This window comes from Cebidichthys violaceus, unplaced genomic scaffold (genome assembly GCF_023349555.1).
Source record: "Cebidichthys violaceus isolate CVI_PGR_0920_01 unplaced genomic scaffold, fCebVio1.0.p SCAF_65, whole genome shotgun sequence".
In the NCBI taxonomy this organism is placed as follows: Eukaryota; Metazoa; Chordata; class Actinopteri; order Perciformes; family Stichaeidae; genus Cebidichthys; species Cebidichthys violaceus.
In genome coordinates this window covers 292,300-315,507 of record NW_027176872.1, presented here as the reverse complement: position 1 = coordinate 315,507, position 23,208 = coordinate 292,300, and the positions used below count along the sequence as shown (strand labels likewise).

General features: G+C 42.3%; 2 protein-coding genes across 3 annotated transcripts in view; one reads left to right on the top strand and one right to left on the bottom strand.

The window, feature by feature from the left end:
- Positions 1–10,409, bottom strand: part of osbpl10b (oxysterol binding protein-like 10b) — a 64,267-nt gene extending 53,858 nt beyond the window's left edge. Inside the window, exons 1-2 of the mRNA XM_068734616.1 lie at positions 9,923–10,409; positions 4,765–4,943 (exon numbers count right to left, since the gene is read on the bottom strand). Of these exons, the coding sequence (XP_068590717.1) occupies positions 4,765–4,943; positions 9,923–10,182 (439 nt within the window). The 5' untranslated portion in view covers positions 10,183–10,409. The remainder of the gene's footprint in view (positions 1–4,764; positions 4,944–9,922) is intronic.
- Positions 10,410–10,620: 211 nt separating this feature from the next.
- On the top strand, positions 10,621–22,403 carry gpd1l (glycerol-3-phosphate dehydrogenase 1 like). Of its 2 annotated transcripts, XM_068734633.1 has the most exons (9): positions 10,621–10,687; positions 11,217–11,433; positions 12,863–13,037; positions 13,255–13,395; positions 17,640–17,778; positions 18,223–18,335; positions 18,840–19,076; positions 19,185–19,291; positions 20,768–22,403. In XM_068734633.1, the coding sequence occupies exons 2-9, from the start codon at positions 11,390–11,392 to the stop codon at positions 20,862–20,864; spliced, it is 1,053 nt and encodes a 350-aa protein (XP_068590734.1). In that variant the 5' UTR covers positions 10,621–10,687; positions 11,217–11,389; the 3' UTR covers positions 20,865–22,403. The 2 variants fall into 2 exon arrangements, with proteins under 2 accessions (XP_068590734.1, XP_068590733.1); XM_068734632.1 differs by lacking the exon at positions 10,621–10,687 and having other exon boundaries at positions 11,192–11,433.
- Positions 22,404–23,208: the final 805 nt, after the last annotated feature.

Here is a 23,208-nt window from a genome sequence, read left to right as displayed (position 1 = left end):
TAATTTAAAACTCAAACTCTATTTCAATGGTCATATACATACAGGTACATAAATTAAATTGACCTCTTCATTGAACCAACCCTAAGCATTAGGGATCAAACCGCCAACCTCCTGGTTAGAGGACGAGCACTCCACCCACTGAGCTACATCAAGCCATTTTTTGATTCCTCATCAAATATTGCAAAGGAGTCTGATGAGGTGCCCAGTACCTCTGCTCCAGGGCCATCCACGACCTAAAACCAACTGTCAGAGGATTTTAAATAGCAAAAAACAAACAAATTAAAAATCTGGTAGTAAAGAAGAAGTACACAAAAGGCAGGAGAGGAGGCAGAGGGAGCTGGATGATAGGGAGGAAGACAGATAAAAGAAAAAAGCAGGAGCAGCTGGACACCCTTGTTGGCCACCACAACCTTAGACTTGCATCTTCCATTCTTCTTGGCAATCTTGTGTACAACTCTAACACCAGTGTTCGTAAAAAACGTAAAATAAAAAGTCCCAGACATCAGTTTGTCACGGTCAGTCTTGGTTTTTGTTTTCGTTTGGCGATGTGCACCTGGTACTCTTAGAGGTCGGAATTTAGACATTTTAACGGGGAAGATTCCGACCTCAGAGTGGTCTGAAACATAGCATTAGGCCTCAGGGGATCCAGTGGAATTGGGTCTGACTCTCCTATCCACCTGCTCACCTGTTTCCACTTTCCCTCATCAGCCCTGCAGTGACAGCCCATCTCCAGCTGCTCCCGACCAGTCAATGTCGCTTCATGCCGTTGCAATCCAGCCTCTGAACATCTAACTCTGAAAATTGCATCCTGAATCCTGAACACTGAACCCATACTGGTGCTGGTATCTGTTCTTCCTGTCTGCCTGTACTATCTGCATTTGGGTCTTTTCTTGCACTCATCCTCCAGCAAGTTACATGCACACAATGAGCATCAAAAGGGATTAACAACAATATCATTGCCAGATTTATTCTTGTTGTTTGCACCCCTGCTGAATGAAAAAAAATGGTGTAACATCTGATCAAATTAGGATTAGGAGATAACAGTTTACAAAAGGAAGCTAAATGGCTAAAACCACCGCAGTCTGCATTGTACATTATACTGTCCTAGTCAAGGTGTTGTTCCATCAAATAGGCAGCAAATCAAACTGGTTTCACAACCACACACGAGTCAGGATATAACTTTCTTGCTCGGGATCTTTAATTAAGACTCAATAGAAACTGAAACACTAAAAGAAACAATTCAATACAAAATGATGTCATATACATAAGGGTTAATGTAAAAAGGCCTTTACACACTGGGGGCGTTTTTTTTGTGCGATTAATTCGCACGTCAATATATTTTTCCAAACTATTTGCTTTTGGCATGAACGCAAATATTACACAGCGAAAAAGCAACGTAAGTATCTCTCCAGAACAAGGTTGATCTTTCTGAGTCTTGTAGGCAGCAATGCGGTTCCTTGTGTTGCTGTTTGAGCACAACTGTTGCTACTAGAAATAGCTAAGCATGGAGTCATTCCTAGCCCTTACCAGCTTACCTCGAACGGCAAGATCACACGAGAATCACGGGATCGGAGATCACACGGAAATCCATCCTGTCGGGCTTCAAGTAATGTGCATGTGTCCGGAATGAATGGCACTGAAGGCTTTTCTCTATGAAAAAGATGTTTTAGCTCTTCTCCCGCTCTTTTTTTTAATCACCTGCCAAGTATTTTTTTAAGTGCCCGCTCTTTTCCAAACAGTTTCCAATGACGGCATCTCAAATGGTTCTGTGTAACGCGAACCTGGCAAAGTACCCAAATGGAGGGACGTGGACAGCATTTTCCTCTTTAAACCATGAACCATGGGATATTCATTTTCTTGTGTGGCCACAGGGGAGTTTCTCTACTCTAGGATTGATCGCAAATGCAGTATCCAGGCAAGAAAAACCTGGTAAATATACTTCGTTGACACACCGAAGCTTCATAAGACGCTCTTTCAGCTCTTTCAGCTCTTTCAACTTGACAGTGTCTTTGGAAGAGCCACCTCCAGGATTTTCCCAGGGCTGCATCTGAATCGCAATCATGGACTGTATTGTTTTCCACACGTTCAGCACATTCTCTGCCATGTCACTCTTTTATATCGTTGGAAGGTTTAACTCAGCTAATAAGAAATAACTTTCTACCTCCACAACAACTCTGGCACTAACAACTGTTTGTAGGAACGCCAGACCTGCCTCTCTGATGGAACAGATTGTAATGATGTGTTTGAAAGGCAAATTAAAGATCTCATAAACAAGACCAGAGAAGCCAAATGTAGTCTGAACTGGTTGTATCTTTAATTTTCTGCTGATGAGAAAGAAATGAAAGCTTTGTGAGGTTACACAGAGGAAGAGGGATATAAATATCTAATCTGACTTGAACACAGCTCCGTCAAAAAGCCACCATTGTGACAAAAAGGGAGAGGCAAGACAGGCGAGGAGAGCGTGAACAGGAAATTACAGCTGTCACATATGGAGATTGGCAACTCACACAACTCTGACAGTCCCACAGGACTACTGTGACCCCTGCGGTCAGTCAATCACACAGTATTCTTCATGTCAGTGTGTGTGTGTGTGTGTGTGTGTGTGTGTGTGTGTGTGTGTGTGTCAGACACACACACACACACACACACACACATATATAGACACACACACACACACACACACCTCAATCAATGCTGTATTAGGTCTGCTCTGCATTTTGTCTGCATGATTTTATGTCAAACACCATGATGGCCTGCAATGTGTTAGACCAGACGTGTCAAACTCTCCAACTCAAAAAAATATCATATGTCTATCATAACTGGCCCCCGGTATATAGGACGCACACCACTGATACCAAAAGTCCCAGAAAAGACTTAATTGCATATTCCCTTGCTGTGGATGAGTGTGCTGGCGTGACTGATACTGCACAGCTGTCAATCTTCATCCGTGGAGTGGACTCCAGTTTATGCGTTACTGGGGAACTTGTGGGAATTAAATCAATGCATGGCACAACCACGGGAAAAGACGTATTTGAAGAAGTATCTAAATGTGCGAATGAAATGAAACTGCCCTGGCACCTGCAATGTGCGGTGAAAAGAACGGATTAGTGGGGAGGATGCGGGAGAAATGTGCAGGTGAGCCAACAGTGTACCACTGCATCATACACCGCCAATTTCGCTCTTTTTTTTGAGGAGATAGATTCTGAGCATGGTGATGTGCCCTATCACAAAGGGATGCAATGGCTAAGTTGAGTTGCATGAGGAAATCTGCCAGTTTTTGGAAAGAAAGACACCACAGAGCTCTGGGACGAAAAGTGGCGATGTGAGCTGGCCTTATTGTGCAACGAAGCATCTCACTGCTTAACCTCCAGCTTCAGGAGGGAAAGGCCTAAATATGTTTTCTTTTTGACCTTTAACCAATATCCTGTCTATCCTGTTGAATAAATGTTTTACATTTTGGTCCTCTCTGTGATTGAGTTTGACACCCCTGTGTTAGACCCTTCACCATGGTCTAACACATTGGGCTACGCAAATTATTTGCAGGGGAAAAGCAGTTTTAAAAGTCAGGAAGTAGCATCTTAGCGGTGGGGAGTGAGGCGGCGGGACTGCGTAGTGCACTAGCTAGCTAATTGTGGTTTAATTTAATTCAATAAAATTCTTTCTAACACTACTGGTTTATAATTCAAATTGGGATTCTTATGCTTGTTTCCTGCTTTGAAAAGTAGCCAGGCTGCTAAGGGTAGCCAGGTTACTAACGCTACTGCTATAGCTAACGCTAGCAGCCAGAAAACAAACCAGGAGGTACATGGAAGCCAGGACCAGCCAGTAGCAGCCAGAAACAAACAAATTGATAATCCAAACAAAGAACATGTGGTAAGGTGACCAAACATCCCGGGATTGTCCCGTGTGCAAGCTAGGTTTCCCAAATGTCCCGGTTTTCAATAATCACGACCAAATAGTCCCGGTTTTCACCACTCTTAAAGAAAATAATAACACTTGTTTTCAGCGCTTACATTTATCGTATTTTCTCCCACTTTTTTAACCAAATATACTGTATAAAGATAAACAATGCACCATGTGTCTTAATTCAATATGCCATTGTCAAGACTGTTGCTATAGCACTTTGTCAGTTCGCGGGTAGCTGTCATGCCGAAAAGAAAGTCTGTCTTTTCTAGACATCACTCCACTATATCTTCACATAGCAAATAGTTGTTTGATACTATATTAATGCTCTGAATCCTGTATGTAAAATCTTTCATATTTATGTACTATGTACCGACCTCATAGATTTTGTCTCCTTGTATGCTGTGCACAGTTTTTGCTGACAATAAAATTCAACTCTGTGCTTTTGACACATAAGACAAATGACAAGCAAACAGGGTACTGTAGCACTGCGTCAACAATCACTCCAGTGCACCTTAAAAATAATGTACTGACCTAAAGGCTCCTTCATGCTACGCTAACGGAGAATCTCTGAGAGGACGCATTCTTGTGCGGCTGTGTGTTACACTTTGCTTTCCCATCCATCAGGGAGCAAAGCTGAAACTTTTATTGAGATGCTGGGGGTCTGGTTCCCAGGACCATTTCATCTATTATACTATTTTATCCGAGTTTAACTCTTACCTTAGTTGTTGTGCTTTGTTGGGCCTCACAGTTGAGCTTTCCGTTGTATTATTGAGTTACAGATTTCCCATCTCTGGCCATTTTTCAATCTTATGAGAGAAAATCTCTTTTTGCACAAGACATAAAGACCCATTCTCTTACCTCTGAGTTTGTAGGCGTCCCCAGTAGTGGATTGAATGGTAAACATGTAGGGATACTCGTCGCAGGAGACCACCAATGCTCCAAGAAGAGGCAGAGACCCTCTTGAAGGTCGCTGGCTTTTACCGAGTTCATTCAGATGATATTGGAGCTGGCCAACCTCTGGGTCCAGTACAAAATATCTGCAGGAGAAAAAGTGAGAGACATAAAGAGACCGTCAAAAGAAGAAACATGAGATGGAGAGAGGTTGGACGAGAGCAAAGGCAAAATGGTTGGGACAGAGAGGGCCTAGAGGCCGGAGGGGCTGGTTTGGGAGTGAGGGTTGCCATCTCAGCCAGTAAGTCTACAATAATCTGATAAATTCTAATGTCGCAATTAGCCAAATGTGGCCAATTAGGCTAAACAGATTAGCTTTAGGTTGTTCATAACAATTTGCCCTTGGCTTAACGAGCACGCCATGGTTAAAACCTACCAGTAGTGGATGGGAGACACAAAACGGTTGAATACATCACTTTTTTGCAAGTTTAAGCTTGTTAAACAGGTGTTTTCATGAATTATTCTTATTGACTTGCAAACCCTAGTGAGTAACAGGTATAGTTGCCATCAACTCAAATAAATTGTATCTAAGCTGAACTTCGCTCTGTGTCATTCTCTTCAGCCCTTTGCTTGGACCTTTTCCGATAAAGTACAGATAAAAGAACAGACATTAAAAAATGGTTTCAGGTGCAACCATAGAGGTGGTAATAACATCAAGTTTAATCATATGCAGATGATATTCTTCTCTGCATGCTTGAATGATCGTGTGTGTTTGTTGTTTTTGTGTTTGCATTCTTATCTGTTTTGTTGTTTGATTTCAAAAACTAATAAAATTACTAAATCCAGACATAGTCACAACTCCACTCTTGCTTCTCTCTTACTCTCTGACTTGGGAAAGCTCACTACACATAAAACAAAACTTAACAATTCTCTTATTCATCTTTAAATTCAGAGACACGGTGAGGGAGTGAGACACAAGCAAATCACTGTAACGTCCTCTGCAGTGTTGTGGCTTGAAACATCATAAGAGCGCATCTATTGAGAGTCATTGTTGTGCTCCAGTTGTTATATTTTATTTCTCCCCTTTGAACCTCCTGCTCACACTGTCTGTCTCTCACACACACACACACACACACACACACACACACACAATCACAACCACTGTTTGTGCAGTATTGCTCAGTCAGTGTTCTCCACTGGAGATGAGAGTGAGGACAAATCTTATTCCATCTCACACTGGAGCTCATATGCAAGCTACTGAAGGCTGAGTGATTTCACCCTGGAGTCTTTAATATGGTCATGAAGCAGTATCTCTAAGCACTGATGAGAACCTCTGACGGGGGGGAAGCTGGGATGGATGAAGACAGCGAGTGGGTGCTACAGGGGTAGAGAGAAAAAGCACAAAAAAGCACAAAGGTTTACTATAAGACAAGGATACCCAGCGATGAGAAGAAAGAGGCCGCTATGAATAATTTAAATCAGTTTTCACACAGCAATCTGTTTCTTCTGCTCCACTGCTGTTATGTGACTGTGTGGCATGCAGCGGGCAGACCTCCCCTCTTTACCAAAATGTAAATGATCAGCAACCCAAGCATAAAGCAGTGTGAATCAATAAGCTCCTGTCTACTTCATTTTTGTGTGTTAGGTAGGGGGGGTAGGTGTCTTCCATCACCGGATGCAGCAGGGAACATGGCAGAGCATAATGCATGTTAACACTGCTGACACTTGCATGGACAATGTCGCTCAATGTGCTCCAAAAAAAAATCACCACGCACCGCACAATCACACATAGAAGCATTTTTGATCACCCGTCTGTGCCTTCCAAAACCATTACAAATCACTGAAAGATGAATCTGTTTTATGATGTAACAGCACCACGTTTAAAGGTACGATATGTTACATTTGTCGTCTGCTGTTTGTAAACACACAGCATTCAAAGTTGGCCACTCCTCCTCGGCTCCACGAGCGAGGCATAAAGGGAGCAGCGATGGTCGAGCGAGGTATAAGGAGTGAATGAATGCTCGTGAGAACAAAGCAGTGAATCAGAAATAAAACGTTACTTTCCGGTTGCTTCGTGGCAGTTACGATCCAAAGCGCAAAATAAAGGGACCCACACCTCGGCACAACCCTGCGGGAAGGTGCCGGATTTTGAATGAATGCAGCCAGGCAGGGCAGGATTCTTCCTGTCAACTGTGTGTGTGGCTCAGCACTGCTTTCTTTGTGTCCAGCCAGTCAGTTATCTGCCGAAAGTCAGATGTAAAGTAAAATGTAAAAAAAAGCAGTATGTTAAAGTGTCAGCCTCAGTTGCATAGTTACATGACAAATAAGTCAACATTTGTGTTCAAATAACTACGGAACTGTACTTAAGTACAGAAGTTACGGAACAAGTAAGTCACCTTTTGGGTTAAAATAACAATGGAAGTGGCATTACTTAAGTATCAAAGTTACATGACAAATAAGTCAACATTTGGGTTAAAATGACTATGGAAGTGGCATTAATTAAGTACAAAAGTAAAGCGATAAATAAGTCAACGTTTGGGTTAAAATAACAATGGAAGTGGTGTTACTTGAGTACGGAAGTTACATGACCAATAAGTCAATGTTTGGGTTAAAATAACAACGGAAGTGGTGTAACTGAAGTATGTGACAAATAAGTCAACGTTGACTACCTCCAATGGGAGTGAAAGACAAAGATGACAGGAACTGGCTTCAGTGTAGTGAAACCAGCCCAGCCAGTAAAAGTAGGTAGAGAGGTCATTCGACTGGACCAGATGGAGGTGTAGAATACAGATATAATGCATGTTGTCTCCTTGAGCAAACACTGAAAGGTGAAATAGAAGCTGGACAAAAAAAGGAAGCTAAATGAACAGCTCGGCCGGTGAGTGCATTGATCCTTCTCCGACCCCGACACCTCACTCATCTGTCGGCGAGGTGTCCAGCCAACCATTAGGCCATGTAACCCTCACTGAGGCACTAAATCCATCAGTCAAGTCTGCAGAGCGGAGCGGCTACTGCAAGCGCGGATGCCTGAGACAGGAGGATGAAAAACAGTTCACTTAGATATAGCAGCAGGCAGAGAAAGGAGGGGGGGGGGGGGGGTACTTGAGAGAGAAAGAGATGCTGACAGATAAAGAGAGACGCACAGAGAGATAGCGGTATTTAGGAAAAAAGGAGAAATTATATATAGTGGTAAAATGATTGACAGATACAAAGGAAGAGAGACAGAGAAGAGACAGAATTTTAAATTAGATGGACATATTCCTCATACACAGTATCATGGCCACTCCCACATACAAAACAAAAGAGCAAGGTTGGCAGAGAGAGATGGCAGTGATAAATAATCTCAGTAGCTTTATCTGACCTGTACTCTCTGTCTGTCACGCTCGTTCAAAGTTTTAAGAAAAAACACAGATACAATTCAGGCTTTTGTTCATTAGAAAATATGATATTATATAGACCCTTTGGCCCAGTGCTGGAAATGAACTTTTATCTTCCACCATGGTGGAAGAAAAATAGTTAGCCATGTGCTTCTGAGTGTGTTTTTCGGGCGCAAAGGACCTTTGCAACAACAGGCATTTGTTGTCGGGATAACAGGGTGTAGGACAAATGGGCCTTGGTTCCAATGGGACCTTGGACATTTTGGACTATTAGTGTTTTTGGAATAATGGGCTGTCGGAAAAATGGCACAGCACCCATGGTAGATCTGGGCCAAAGAAAGTGGTTGTGTAGTGGTGGTGCTGGTGGTGGTGTGGGGGGAACCCTAGTTTGGCGTGTTTTGTGCATATTTGTAACCCCGAGGGGTTCGGTTTGTGACAATTTTTTCTTATCATGGAAGGATCATAACTGAAAAAGATTTCCAGAGACTACATTGTTAATCAAGTTTGGCAGCCATACGGAAAGCAGCTATAACTCTCTGGCTGAGTTGGTTCATTCTCCGTCAACCGCCCCGTCACAACAAATAACAACAACTAAATTGATTCTGACGGACTGAGAAAAAACAATAAAGCAGCAATCATTTTCGACAGAACAAACGTGACACCGTCCGTCTGTCTCCAGGCTCGGAAACGCAAAATAAAAGCTTTATAAATAACAGGGATATTTATATCATATTCAAAACACACACGCATACACATAACCTGCTGACGCATGCTGGTGCAAACACACACACACGCGCAAACTCTTGTGTGTTTCTGAGTCGAGGTCAGCAGTGTATGAGTGTGTGTGTGTGTGCGGAAGTAAGTAAGCCTATACCACACACTGTCAAAATGTGATCATGGAGCTCATTACACGTTTGGATGCTCTTCCTATCGATCCACTATAGGACAGCGGGAGAGTGAGACAGAGAGTGAGCATTTAGAGGAGAGGAGAGGAGAGAAGAGGGAGTATTGAGATGCAGGAAAGGAGCACAGGGCTTTCCTGATCCTGGATGACTCACTCAGTGTTTCTGGGACTCCCACCCCCGCTTCTCCTCACACTGAGCCATCGAAGCAGGTTCAGACTGAATGGAAGAATGTGCACACACACACACACACACACACACACACACACACACACACACACACACACACACACATAGAGGAACTGGTGGAAATATGACCTGATGGTTTTACTGAGCCGGTCCACAGATTCTGTGGGATGTCGCCCCGAAGTTGTTTATTATGCAGTGTTGGTCGAATACAGAACATTTGAATAAAGTTTTGTCGAAAACTGACGCTGCAGGTGAATTTGTCAAAGATACACGTTTGCTTGAACTGTAACCACACAGATAGATAGGCTGAGGGGCGGGGATTAACTCAATATCTATGGGCTACACATTTTAATCAAAAAACATTTAGAAGATAAATACTAATAAAAAAGGCATCAAATCAGTTTTTAAACATTCACATAGGGAAATAATAGTTGTGGAAGTTTATACATTGGGAACATATGGCACCAGTCTAGGATTCTCAAGAGGTGATCGAAGGTGATCTAACACTTCTGTCCATCTTTTAGGGATGGCATGGTCATAAACTAGATTCAACTGCTCGGACTAATAGTAATATTAGAGGTAGAACATGACAAAGACAACGCACGGTGACCCCAAAATTTATTTGAACACACTTTGTCCGTCAGTCCGGTGACCTACCTGCTCTGCCAGCCCTGGAGCGGGTTCGTGTATTTCTTCAGAATCCCCTCCAGATGCCGCTTGCTACGGGCTGGCTTGTGAAGCAGGGGGCCCGACCCCGCGCCGCCGTCCCTGGTGGCCCCGGACCCGGACCTGGCTTGCTGCTCAGTCACAGCCAGGCTGCGCGGCTGAACGACCCGCTGCTGCTGCTGCTGCTGCTGCTCCTGCTGCCTCCTGCATGGGCTCCAAGCTGGGCTTTCCTGACGCGCTGGCCGGTTCATGCTGCTTGTTTGCTGCCCTCGATTCGTTTCCACTTGAGAACGCTTTTCAGCGCAAAGACCCAAAAAGAGAGAGAAAGAGAGAGCGAGAGAGAGAAAGATTTGAAGTCAAAGATTTGATGCAGCTCTTTTTTTTGGCAAAGTGATGCAGCGATGAGAGAGAGTGAGACACGAGACACAAGTGGAGCTTTACTCCAGTCTGCTGTGACACTGTTTACAGACTGGAGGGATATTCCGACTGTTTCACTGCGGAGCGCGCGCTCTCTCTCTTTCTCTCTCTCTCGCTCTCCCTCCCTCCCTCTCTCTCTCTCTCTCTCTCTCTCTCTCTCTCTCTCTCTCTCTCTCTCTCTCTCTCTCTCTCTCTCTCTCTCTCTCTGACGTTATTGCGTTTTTTATTTTGGAAATCCCGGGTTGGTCACCCCCCCTCAGCCGGCAACAAGGGAATCAGTAATGCAGTAAAACCTTAGAGAGCTTCACAGGCTGAGAGCATCCAAACTGGGTTGTGTATGTATGTTATTCCATTATTAAAGAAACATCACGGAAGTATATGCACGGATACTCCTTTATATTTACAAAATATGTTTGTAGATACACTATGTTTCTCTTCTTCCTAACATGCAGGTTTGGAAAAGTGGCCGCTGGTGCTGACTTGTATTATTTACCAGAAAGTTAGGCTATATTTAATAATGTTATGCATATAGATCCCCCCCCCCCCCCCTCCCTTTTTTAATTACTAATGCATGTAATTGAGATGAACCGGTAAAACCTGTTCCTTCCCCATAAAGAAATACTGTGAAGTAGCCTCAGGTATCAATATATTCCGTCTTCTACAAGGCAATTTTAGTAGCCCAATAAAGGTGTTTGTATTTTATTATATGTATCATGAAAAACACAATATCTGCTGCATAAGTATTCTAAATCATAAACATTGTTCATTACAAATTATGTTATCCATTATTCATAATTAAGTCACCCTGTTATGTAATCTGGAGGCCGCCGTTTACGTCAACATACACGAAAACTACAACTTCCGACAGACTTGTGCGCGCGCGGCGCATACTACGACGTCATCAGAAGAAGACGCACTGCTCGAGCTCGTCTCGTTCGCTCGAGAAGCGGCTAGCTGCATCTTCTGTAGCCCCACATCCATGCACTAGCCAGCGGGAAAGAGTCACGAAAGAGCTCGGCTGAAAACAGGAAAACATCACTGATGGCCTCTCCGCTCAAAGTGTGCATCGTCGGCTCCGGAAACTGGTAAGCTGTCAGGCGGGCTGGGGTGATGGGGGGCATGATGCGCTGCTGCAACCTGTTGTGACCGGGTACTTAGTGCCGTCTTCTTCATGTTCAAAAGGGATGACCGCTCCCTCGGCTTGCGGATGTGCCCAGCTCATCAGTCTTGACAGATTTGGCGCCTAAACTAGCTACCGTAAATTGTATTGTCTCTTCAAGTGATGGAATAGAGACTTAACATTGGACAACATCAAAATGCATTACTCAGCAATCATCATTGCATATCAGTATATGACAAAAATACTACAGAAAATACGAAATTATTAACTGCTACTGACTGAAAACCGTGACAGAGACGGGTTTGCATTTTTAAAGGGTGTATATAGCAAATGGCAGTGCAAGTTGTGTTTTTATTGTAGCATGAGTTCTTTTCTGTAGTGACAATTTGAATCACTTAGGTCTCACTCTCTGGCCAACACATGGTTGTAGGGCCTGTTCTCCTATGGGACCCACCGCCATCCTTCAGGCCTCAGTGCAACCACACTGCCTGCACAGTCTATATTTACGCCCCTGGTTGGGACGTTACATCTGTGGATACATGGTCTGTTGGTGGTGTATTTAAGACCATGACTGGACACTGACAGGGCTGGGTGGGATGTTAGTAAAGATAAAGTGCTGCAGGGATGACGTGTTTTTGGAGGCCAACCCGGAAGTTAGCATCACACTGGTTCCCTCCACAAAAATGTTTGGATCGTTGCGTTTTGTTCAGCAAGATAATCCTCACAAATAAACATCACTTTTATGGTTTTTTAAGTAGAAAGCTAAAGTTAGGCTATAAACATTACATTACAGACGCTTTTATCCAGTTTCAGTATCTATCTACACACCGTAGACGCAGCTACGGGAGCAATTTTGGGGTTAAGTGTCTTGCTCAAGGACACATTGACATGAGACTAGTAAAGCAGTAGCCAGGGATTGAACCGCCGACCCTCTGATTGAAAGGTGGCCCTGCTCTCCACTTAGCCACGGTCACCCCCCCTAAACGAACTATACCACAGTCACATGGGTGTAAAGGCGGACTAGTATTTGCCGTGATGACATTTTGTAGTCCCATTCCTGCAGCATTCTATACCTTTAGGTGAGAGGTCAGAGGACATGGTCTCTGCAAGCTACAAGAAGTCATTGCCTTGCTCAATGGCATTTTGGTGGAGGGGGGTCTTGAACCAGGGACGTTTGCAGGATAATTTATGTCAGGGGCTAGAGCCTCAGCCCTTCAGGAAGAACCCTTTTGGAACCCTTATTTCTAAGAGCGCAGGGAGTAAACGCTTGTCACCAGTCTGGTCTCACAACAGCCCTTTGTGGTTCAGTAAGCTTTCTGTGGAGGTGAGTTGGGGACTAAACGTATACAGCAAGTGAAAGCTAGCTGACCTCCTGACCTCTGCCTTGGTTGCAGGGGCTCGGCCATCGCCCGGATAATCGGAAACAACGCCACGTCGCTGCGTTTCGCCACCACAGTGAAGATGTGGGTGTTCGAGGAGAACGTCGACGGCAGGAAGCTCTCCGACATCATCAATACGGATCACGAGAACGTCAAGTATCTGCCCGGATACAAACTGCCCGAGAATGTGGTGAGAGATCGAGGGAGGCTTACAATCTTCTTTTAGCTGTGATGAACTTCCAGTCTGGCTGTCGAAGCCATCGGCGATACTGTGTTGGTGGCTTCAAGAAACGTGTCGTAACCACATTTACCGTTTTAGATCCAAATCAGTGCCCGCTGAGACTATTGGAGGCCCCGCCCCGTGCTTCGTTTTGATCCGCGTGTCCCTTTTTGTTTGTCCCTCACAGGTGGCTGTCCCGAAGCTGCGGGACGCTGCGGAGGGAGCCGACCTGCTGGTGTTCGTGGTACCCCACCAGTTCATCCGCAACCTCTGCGACGAGATGGTGGGCTGCGTCTCCGCCAAAGCTCGGGGGATCACACTCATAAAGGTACCGTCCTCTGACTCACACAGCTCCTCTGCTTTAAAAGGAGCATTTATAGAATAATTGTGAACTTTGATTAAACATTTTTTTGGAACTTAACCACTGCATTGGCAGGAGCATTTTAATCTGTTTTACAAAATGAAATAAAAATATAATTCATCAAGTTGCGCAATATTTTCCCTCTCATGTCATGTCTTAAAAAACAGGTTAAATGCTAGTTAAACATGCCAGAATTAAATCCTCCTTTTTCAGCACCATGGATAGCGCTACTCTGCCAGGCATGCCAACACACTTCTTTAAAATATCACAAAGTGCTGTTAACATAAACATAACTAGGCTACAGTGTACACCTATGTGTCAGTATAAGAAAGCTTTGATGACAGACTTCTCTCTGTCTATTTCTGACTTCATTTTGTCCCCACTGGGGATAAAAACTACATTTGCAGAGGCACGGACATAGAGACCAGACCAGACCCAGCTAGTTACCAAGACATATTCAAGTTCCAGTTATATAATGATTGCAGGCTCAAAGTGCAGACTTTCAGCTTTATTCATAACCAAGTTGGAGGAAGGGTACTACAAAAAATGAGATTGTAGATATCTGAAACGGGAGTTTTTCCACCTTTAAGGATTTAAAGATATCGTGAATTTAGTTTTGCGAGTAAATGTAAATATTTTGAAATACAATATGTAGTATTGTGGAATTATTTTATTACCATTCTGAATGGTAATAAAGATTACCGATCTGAAATACAGTGGTCACAAGGTTTACAGGGTTACAGGTTAAGTTTGTGCAGTGAAAATTATTCTTGTTTATATAATACCAGATTGAAATCACACTTTTTGACTGTGTTTTATTGAGGTAAAATCATTTTTTAATTCATTTGTCATACATTCTTTTCTACTTTCTAGTGTGTTTAAATTAATTGTGTATTTCTGTTTGCACAGTCTCTCGGCTTGAATTGCCCCTTGAGGGAAGAATAAAGCATTTTGTATTGTATGAATTGAATTGAGCCCTAATTGTTATATATTTAAACATTATAAAAACTAAACTTAAAAGTCCCTGTTTTGGCAAATTGCTGCCAAAGATTTGACCACACGTGCAAAACATTAGTGTCTCATTGCAAAACTACAAAATCCTGAAAGAACTAGCATTAAAAACAAGAATTCACACAGAAAAAAAACCCAACAAGATTATCTTTAAATCATTTAGCTATTGCACAAGTTCTGATCAGGATCTGTTGTGTCACACAGCTGAAGTGACTGTAAATCTGCTGTAATCTGCTATTTATAGAACATATAATTCCTCTCAAACAGAACAGCCTGTCTGCTCAGCTCTGGGCCTGTTTGGACGGCCAGCTGCATTTCCACTGCGACCCAAATGACAGAGATGAAAGCTCACGCAGTCTCTCTCCAGCTTGTTTGTGTGTGTATGTACAGTGTGTGTCAGCGTCGGAAATACACGAGGGCAAAGGGCAAAATTGCCCCTAACAAATATAATTTTGCCCCTGATATCACTAGGAGAGGGGCAAAAAATGCCCCCATAATTTTCTCTAATAATAATGATAATTTAATGAACTTGTAGCCTATATGACTCGGTCCAGTTGCCATAGAATGTTTTTGATTTTCGCCTTGACTGATGTTGCGTGTGCGTGAAGAACCGAACGTTCTAAAAAAATAAATAAATGGAGCGCTTCTTAATACGAATGCCCCCGGCCGTCCCTCTTAATCATGGCCCCAGTTCAGAGAGAAAACCCACCAATTAGAACTGGAGTCCTATCCCATTATTCCTAGCTGCGGTATTCAGGCGACCGGGCCTGCTTTGAACACTCTAATTTTTTCAAAGTAAACGCTTCGGACCCCGCAGGACACTCGGTTAAGAGCATTGAGGGGGCGCTGAGAGGCAGGGGCTAGGACAGACGGTAGCTCGCCTCGCGGCGGACCGTCAGCTCGATCCTGAGATCCAACTACGAGCTTTTTAACTGCAGCAACTTTAAGATACGCTATTGGAGCTGGAATTACCACGGCTGCTTGCACCAGACTTGCCCAAAGTGAGCATCGGGGTGGGATGAATGATGCTGGTAGGGTTTGAGAAATGCGTTTCCCGGAGCACCCGCCGTTAAATGTTTTTGTTCTTTGTTTTGTCTGTCCTATCTGTATTTCCTGTACGAGGTAGGTACACCATGATTAAAGGTAACAAAAAAAAATCTATAAATATAATAAGTTATAATTATAAAAAAGAAAGAAAAGTTATAATTGTTAATAGTTGTTTAACATTTTTTATAATAACCACAAATAAATAAGAATACAATTTAATATGATTGTCTGATTTATTGTTATGTTTGTTTTTTGTTCAGAAAATCTAAGAAAACACTTTGAATCTGTAGACTACTGCCTAATAGTCTTATTATTGCCATTTGATGACAATTGCTCATATACTGTAAGCCTAAATAAGTATATTTATTATTTTTCACAAGTTTCAAAAAGTGCCCTACATTTTTTTTTTAAATGCCCCTGGATTTCAGTCAGTGGGGGCAAAAATTGCGGCCTAAAAAATATGTAAATTTCCTACCCTGGTGTGTGTACATGTTGGAGGAAATAAATCCCCGGCTCTCCCCAGGTAGAAAGGCTGATTTACAACTGTAGTTACCCTCAGTTGCCCTCAGGAGAGAAAGTCAGGAGCAAACTAGGCCACGGCTATTGCCTAGCTGTCAGTTTTGAGTATCACTGATCCTTCAGAATAAAAGAATAATTTCAACAAATATAAACATACCCCAAAAAATATTTGTTTAAACTTTAAACGCTTTTTAAAAACTTTTTTGTATTCCCTTAGCTAAGAAAATAGTAGCTTTACATGTCAATGTCACTTTAAAAGGAAGTTCTTCTTTTTTTCTTATTCAATAAAAGCAGATATGCCAAACAGCACATTCATTATAAATCTAGCTTTGAACTAAATTTGGCCAAAGAATATTCAACGAAATCGCTACAAGCCAAATAAGTGACCACAAAGCAACAACATCTTTCACATGCAGAGGTGAAAGACTTCAGCACCGGACAGCTCCCAGGCCACCACATTTAAGAACCACACAATACATCCAAAATGTAAAAACTTTTGGGTCGACTTTTTTGGGTCGCACTACCCCATTGAGATACTTTTCCCATTTACGGCAGTTATAGGCATTATTTTTTCAAGCCATTTGATAATATAATGCCTAAAAATATGAGCATCATTTGAGGAAAAAATATCATGGTTGCCATGAAAAACATCGTACTGTAGAGCCTACGTCCTAATTAGCATCTAATTGTTCTGTCTTCATCATTCTGAAGCCATAATATTGGCTGATGTTACTATTTTTGAGTTAAAGAACATATAGAGGTGTGGTGGAAAGTTGGCAGAAACAGCATTAATGTTCACAGAATGTTGTTGTTTTTTTAAGATAATTTATTTATGGCTTTCATTGCCTTTATTAGAGCAGCTGGAGAACGACAGGAAAGGGGGGAGAAAGGGAATGATACGGAGCAAAGGCCTCCGTTGTAGGTCGCCCCCACGCAATTAGCTGACAAATCTTATACATTTGAATCCATGCCATGATGGGCTGGGCCGCCCCTGGTTCTAATCCCAATGTATTTTCTAATACTGGACATACAGGGATATAACTAATCTGACTCCAGGAAACAAGCACCAAACACATCTGTCGACATGTTGGGCTGTAACTTTTAAATGTATGCGTTACTATGTAAATACAAAGCTTTATAACATGTTTGATAATTAAAAGTAGCATTTAATGTTTCAGTGGCGGGCGGCAGTATTTAATAATCAGTCATTTCATATCCTCAAAGCGCCAAGATTATATAGTTGTTAAATTCAACTTATTAACACTTCCTATCCGTGCGTGTGTGAGATATGTGTTTGGTGTCTCTGTGTGAGTCAGAACCTGCGTCACTGTTTTTGTGCTTCAGAGACACATTTCAGTCCAAATCGGGAGCAGCAGAGGGAGTCGGGAAGATGAGATGAAAGTGTGAAGGATGAGACGTTGTGTCTACTGTTCTTCTCATCATCCTATTCTGTTGATGTTAAACACCTGTGGTTATAAAGTGTTATGGCTTCTTAGTTTAGAACGATAAGAGTGTGTGTGTGGCATTAGCACAATTCTCAGACGTGCATGTTGTACCCTCTGTCTCTCCTCCCCTCAGCTACCTCACCTTCTTCCTGCCATCTCACGCTCCTCTCGTCCATCTGTCTCTGTCAGGGTATAGATGCGGGTCCTGGGGGCCTGAAGCTCATCTCCGACATCATCCGAGAGAAGATGGGGATTGACGTCAGCGTCCTCATGGGAGCAAACATCGCCAACGAAGTGGCCGCCGAGAAGTTCTGTGAAACCACCATCGGTAGGAGGGACACATGTGGCTGTGCAGATACTCTGAAATTATAGAAAATAATAGTTAAGCAATGAAATAGCTCATAATATGAATTTGAGCCTGACCAATACTGTGTCTGGATGTTAGTTATCAACCTGGGCTGCAAAAAGAGGAGTATCTATTTTAGGAAGTGGCATTAAAAATAAATAGGAGGGTGAGTCATACTTTGTGTCTGTTTTCTATTTTTAAATGATTCTGTTTGAAGCTGAGTTTCAAACTATTTCTTCTTTGTTCACACAGAGCTTAATGGCTGTCTTAAAAAAAGTGTGTGTGTGTGTGTGTGTGTGTGTGTGTGTGTGTGTGTGTGTGTGTGTGTGTGTGTGTGTGTGTGTGTGTGTGTGTGTGTGTGTGTGTGTGTGTGTGTGTGTGTGTGTGCGTGCGTGCGTGCGTGCGTGCGTGCGTGTGTTCGTTCAGGCAGTAGGATTCTGGAGAATGGCCTGCTGTTCAAAGAGCTGCTGCAGACTCCAAACTTCAGAATCACAGTGGTCGATGATGCTGATACAGTGGAATTGTGTGGAGCTCTGAAGGTACACAACCACACTTGCACACTGAACACACATGAGACTGAGGAAAACGCTATTTCTGTAGTTATTGATTATTGTGTATCAGGGTTATTAGTAGTCAAATCATCGAAAGTGTTGGAACCTTGCTGTTTTTGCTCAGATTTGTTTTTATTTTCCACAGAATGTCAGTGGTACAAATGGGAAATTGGAAAGAATGGTACAGAAAAGAACTCTGGGGGAAAAAACAACCCGTGTTAAGCATAACGGGGCAATTTTATAAATAAAATAAAAAAAACAATATCTGTATCTGACAGTATCTCAGAGCAGTGTTTTCTATCCCTCTGTGATAAAAAATAAATAACGTAATCTAGCTATAATAATGGTGTGCTACTAGTCACCTTAAACCGGAACATCAGCGTGATGATGACACCACCACCACCGTCCAAGTCATTGGTTGCCGATGCATTCAGGTGCGCATAGTGGACTGTGTGTGAATGTATGTGCTCACTGTCTTCATGTCCGGAGCAGAACATCGTTGCGGTGGGCGCGGGCTTCTGCGACGGGCTGCGATGCGGCGACAACACCAAGGCGGCCGTGATCCGCCTGGGGCTGATGGAGATGATAGCCTTCGCTAAACTCTTCTCCAAGAACAGCACCGTCTCCACGGCCACCTTCCTAGAGAGCTGCGGCGTGGCCGACCTCATCACCACGTGCTACGGCGGCCGCAACCGGCGAGTGGCGGAGGCCTTCTCTAAAACGGGAAAGGTAGGCGCAACACAGAGTCTGTTGTTTCTCCAGCGTGAATGTGAAACACTTTGCATGCGTCATGTTTTTTATTTTTATTTCCATGACTTTATATTTTCCCACTCTTAGAGCATCGAGGAGCTGGAGAAGGAGCTGTTGAACGGTCAGAAGCTGCAGGGTCCTGCCACCTCAGCCGAGGTTTACCACATCCTCAAACAGAAGGGCCTGGTGGACAAGTACGTACATTCATCCACCTCTCTGAAGTTTTGTTTTTGGCATTTAAAGGGGCTTCGTGTATCATTTTAGCTCTGTACTGCAGAAATGTTTAGAGCATCAAATCACCAAGCCAAATTCCTTGTATGCTTCTCGTACTTGGCAATAAACAGTTTCTGATTCTGAGCTACAGGAATAGTTTGACACTTTCTTGCCAAGAGTAAGATGTTCAGGTGGATGTAAACATCCAACGTATCCTGATACAATCGTTCGCATGATCTGATATGAAAAGTTACTCCTCATTTTTTGTGCGTTTTCCCACGAAAGTCTGGCAACACGTGTCAATTTACGCTCGTTACTTGCACACTTTCTTTCTTTTCAAGATAAAGTTTCTCTCTTCACAGGAAACTACTTCGTTAGGTTTGGGCAACAAAACTACTTAGTTAGGTTTTGTAAAAGATCGTTGTTTAGGTTAAAAGTAACTACGGGGGTGCCGTTACTCAAGTATGCAAGTTATGTTACAAATAGTGGTGTAACGGATCACCCCTCACGGTTCGGCACACATGTGAACCGCGGATTAATTACACGGTTTACCTTAACCATCACTGTGTGAAATAAAGTTTTACTCACATCATTATCCGCCAATGTTCAGTAAAATAGTTTTGGTGAGAAACTTGAATAAATCCAGTTGTTTGAAGGACACATTTTTCCAACAACATAAATAGATATTAGAGATGGAATGATGAGCTGTTTACAATAGCTCTAAACAGCTAATTATACATCATTAAAATGATGAGATTTATTTTAATCAATGAAAATACAATCTTTTATTTCCTTATTTCAATTGTGTAAGTAAATTACTTAAACAAAATAAAATAAAAACATTTAGAATTGTTGATGATTTACAGACTTCAGAGTGGTTGTAATGATGTTTGGGACAGTGGCTAAAAACCTGGAGCCTTGTAGACCAGCTGCTATAATCAAACAACAAAGGGATCTGTATCTGCCAATATGGATCATCAATGATCAACAATTAGTATCAGCGGCATTAAAAACCTGATCAGGTTAAAAGTTATATTTGCTCCCTTTTTTCTTTTGTGCTGATCCAATCTGTGATCCGAACCGTGATTTACAGTATATGATCCGTTATACCACTAGTTGCAAATATATCAATGTTGACTTCTCGTTTCACACGGGGAACGATCACCGGGCTCCTGGCTGAAAGATTCCCGCCCTGTGTGGGCTTTTGCGGTCTTTTCACTTCCTGTTTCATGATTTTGTGTGACATCTACGAACTACATTACACTATTTTTCGTAGGTATAGCTACGAATGCTGGATGAGGCCCAGCTTGAAACCTCATGTCTGAGTAAAGGTCTTCACCTTGATGCGTGTAAACTGGGCTAGGCTTTGGTCACAGCACGTTCGATCCATCGGTGCTCCGGCGTGCTTCCCGATGCTCCTTCTCCAGTGTCTGATTCTCTCCGTCCTCTCTCACCAGGTTCCCTCTGTTCACGGCGGTCTATCAGATTTGTTTCGAGGGGAAGCCGGTCCAAGAGATGATCTCCTGTTTGCAGAGCCACCCAGAGCACATGTGATCAGCCGGTGGATTGACTCAACACTGTCACACCAAGGTTCAGCATTAGGTACTAATGCTGTCATAAAAAAGACAATGTCCTTTATCAATTCTAGTTAAACAGATATGGACAAATGAAATGCAAAAAATGGAGTTTCCAGATTTCCAGCAGTGTTTTATTTGCGTTCGGTGGAGGAAAAGTGATTTCAGTCTTAAAATGCAGGGAGAATCAGCCCTCTGCCTGTCTGCTAGATCTCACCTCCTCTCCTTAAGATTAATTTTCACTCCAATAAGAGCCAAGCTAAGTTTAGATACCTGACACTCCTGTTTCCCCTAAGGTCAACACTTACCAGTCTCTGGTCTTCCTTCTCAGTTATCAACCACTATCTTCAGGCAGTATCTATTATGATAACAAAGCATGTTACCGTAATACCATAAAACCTTCAGAAGATTACAAACAATCGTACTTTTTTTGAAGTTTGGGTAGACTGCAGTGTTGATATCCCCATGCAGAAGAAAGTGTGCATTGCAACTGATTGTCATCAGGAATCACAGCAAGTCTATGAAGTTTGGATTAAGGGCTGAGCAACATGGACAAATATCACGATAATTTTTTACCAAATAACTCTATCGACCAGATTTTTGATAAATTATCATCACTAATTATGGATAAAGTGACTACATGGGTAATGGCAAGTAATAGAATGTTTAAAACCAGAAAAACACAACACTTATGCCATATAACGATATCCAAATCTATGACGGATGTCTAGTCTCATATCCTGAGATATATCCACATTTAATTTCTTTAATATCAGGGTTATCGTCAGTACCGGTATATCCCAACACCCCGAACCTTTGCAAACATTTCCAGGTTTGTGACCAAGCGTTTGAAATGAAATCTGTGTTTTCTTGTTGTGATAGTACAGTGGTTTTCTCTAGTGACTTTCTTAAATATCAACATTCAGGTGCTGTCCACTACTTGAGACGACTCAGAAATTTCAGCCACTCCGAGCCAGTCTGCTCATACTGGTGCACTTTAGTTATGTCCTGCACAAGCACAACAGCAATGGACATTTACTTTGTGTGTCTCAGTATTTTTATATCCTCACAGGGTTTGTATTTGTACGTTTTCACTTTTTTACAGAAGTGTTGAACATTATCAAAAGGAATAAAAAATTTATTAAAAAAAAACACTCTCACAATATCCTTCCTGGGACATCTAGCACTATACATTTTAATATTCTGCCTCTTAAACGTATGTTAATAATGCCTTTGGATAAACCAGCATTAGCTCAGTGTTCCATATATCATGTGTGTTTCTGTGAGCTTTTCTCTCTGAACTGCCAAACTGTTGCCAAGTAAGAAGTGGTAAGTCAAAGTCTTGTATAGAGCTATTTTCTATGTAACTGCTTGGGTCAGTGTCCTCTCAGTCCAGTTGGGTCTGTCACAGATGCTTCCCGTTGGAAAGTTTAGGGAAGCGGCTGAACCCTGAATTATTTTGTCTGTCCTGTAAAAGTGAAATGTGTGTGAAAACGTGTCCATTAAAGCATTAATCTCACCTGTTGTGTCCCTTAACTTGTCTTTTTGAGCCTGTGTGTGTGTGTGTGTGTGTGAGTGTGTGTGTGTGTGTCTCTCTCTCTCTCTCTCTCTCTGATTCATTCTAAATATGTCAGATTGTATGGAAGTCTATGAGAAAATTACCCTACTTCTTACTTGATCTATTACCTCCGTAAACATGAGTTTATGGTCTCAATCTCTAGTTGCAAGTCTTCAATACAGCATGATGTTCATTTAATGACAGTATTCATGTATGTATTCTGTATGACATATTAAAACAGTTTTGCAGGTCCAGCCAAAGCTGTGATGTGACTGAAAATGAATGAAAGAGATGTTCGATAGTATCGGGCTCTGCAAGGCAAAGACTGCAGCGGAGCCGCCTCAAACGTAACCCTTTTAAATGTGTTGAGCACTTGTTTGTTATTTGTACACATATTGTAAATGTTGTGGTTCTTGTCACCGGTGAGCATCTGCACCCTGAAGAAGTTGCATTACTATTACAATTAAAAGAGTTTTGTACCAAAAGTTTCCCTGAATTTGATTCGAAAGACAGCGGTGTCCTGTTGGACTGTCAACAAAAATAACTTTCTCATTCCATTCCAAGGTTGATTGAATTACGTTTTCCTTGATTATTGTTATTTCACATGGTAGAAGCATATGGGCTAAAGTTATGTGTATAGTACATTGTTTATGAAATTCTGGTAACTTAACAGGTCATTTAACTAGTCATCTTTAAAAAAAAAAAATCAAACCCACCAATGTTCTTAAATCTGGATGAAATGCTATCACTCGCCGCCGACCCGTAA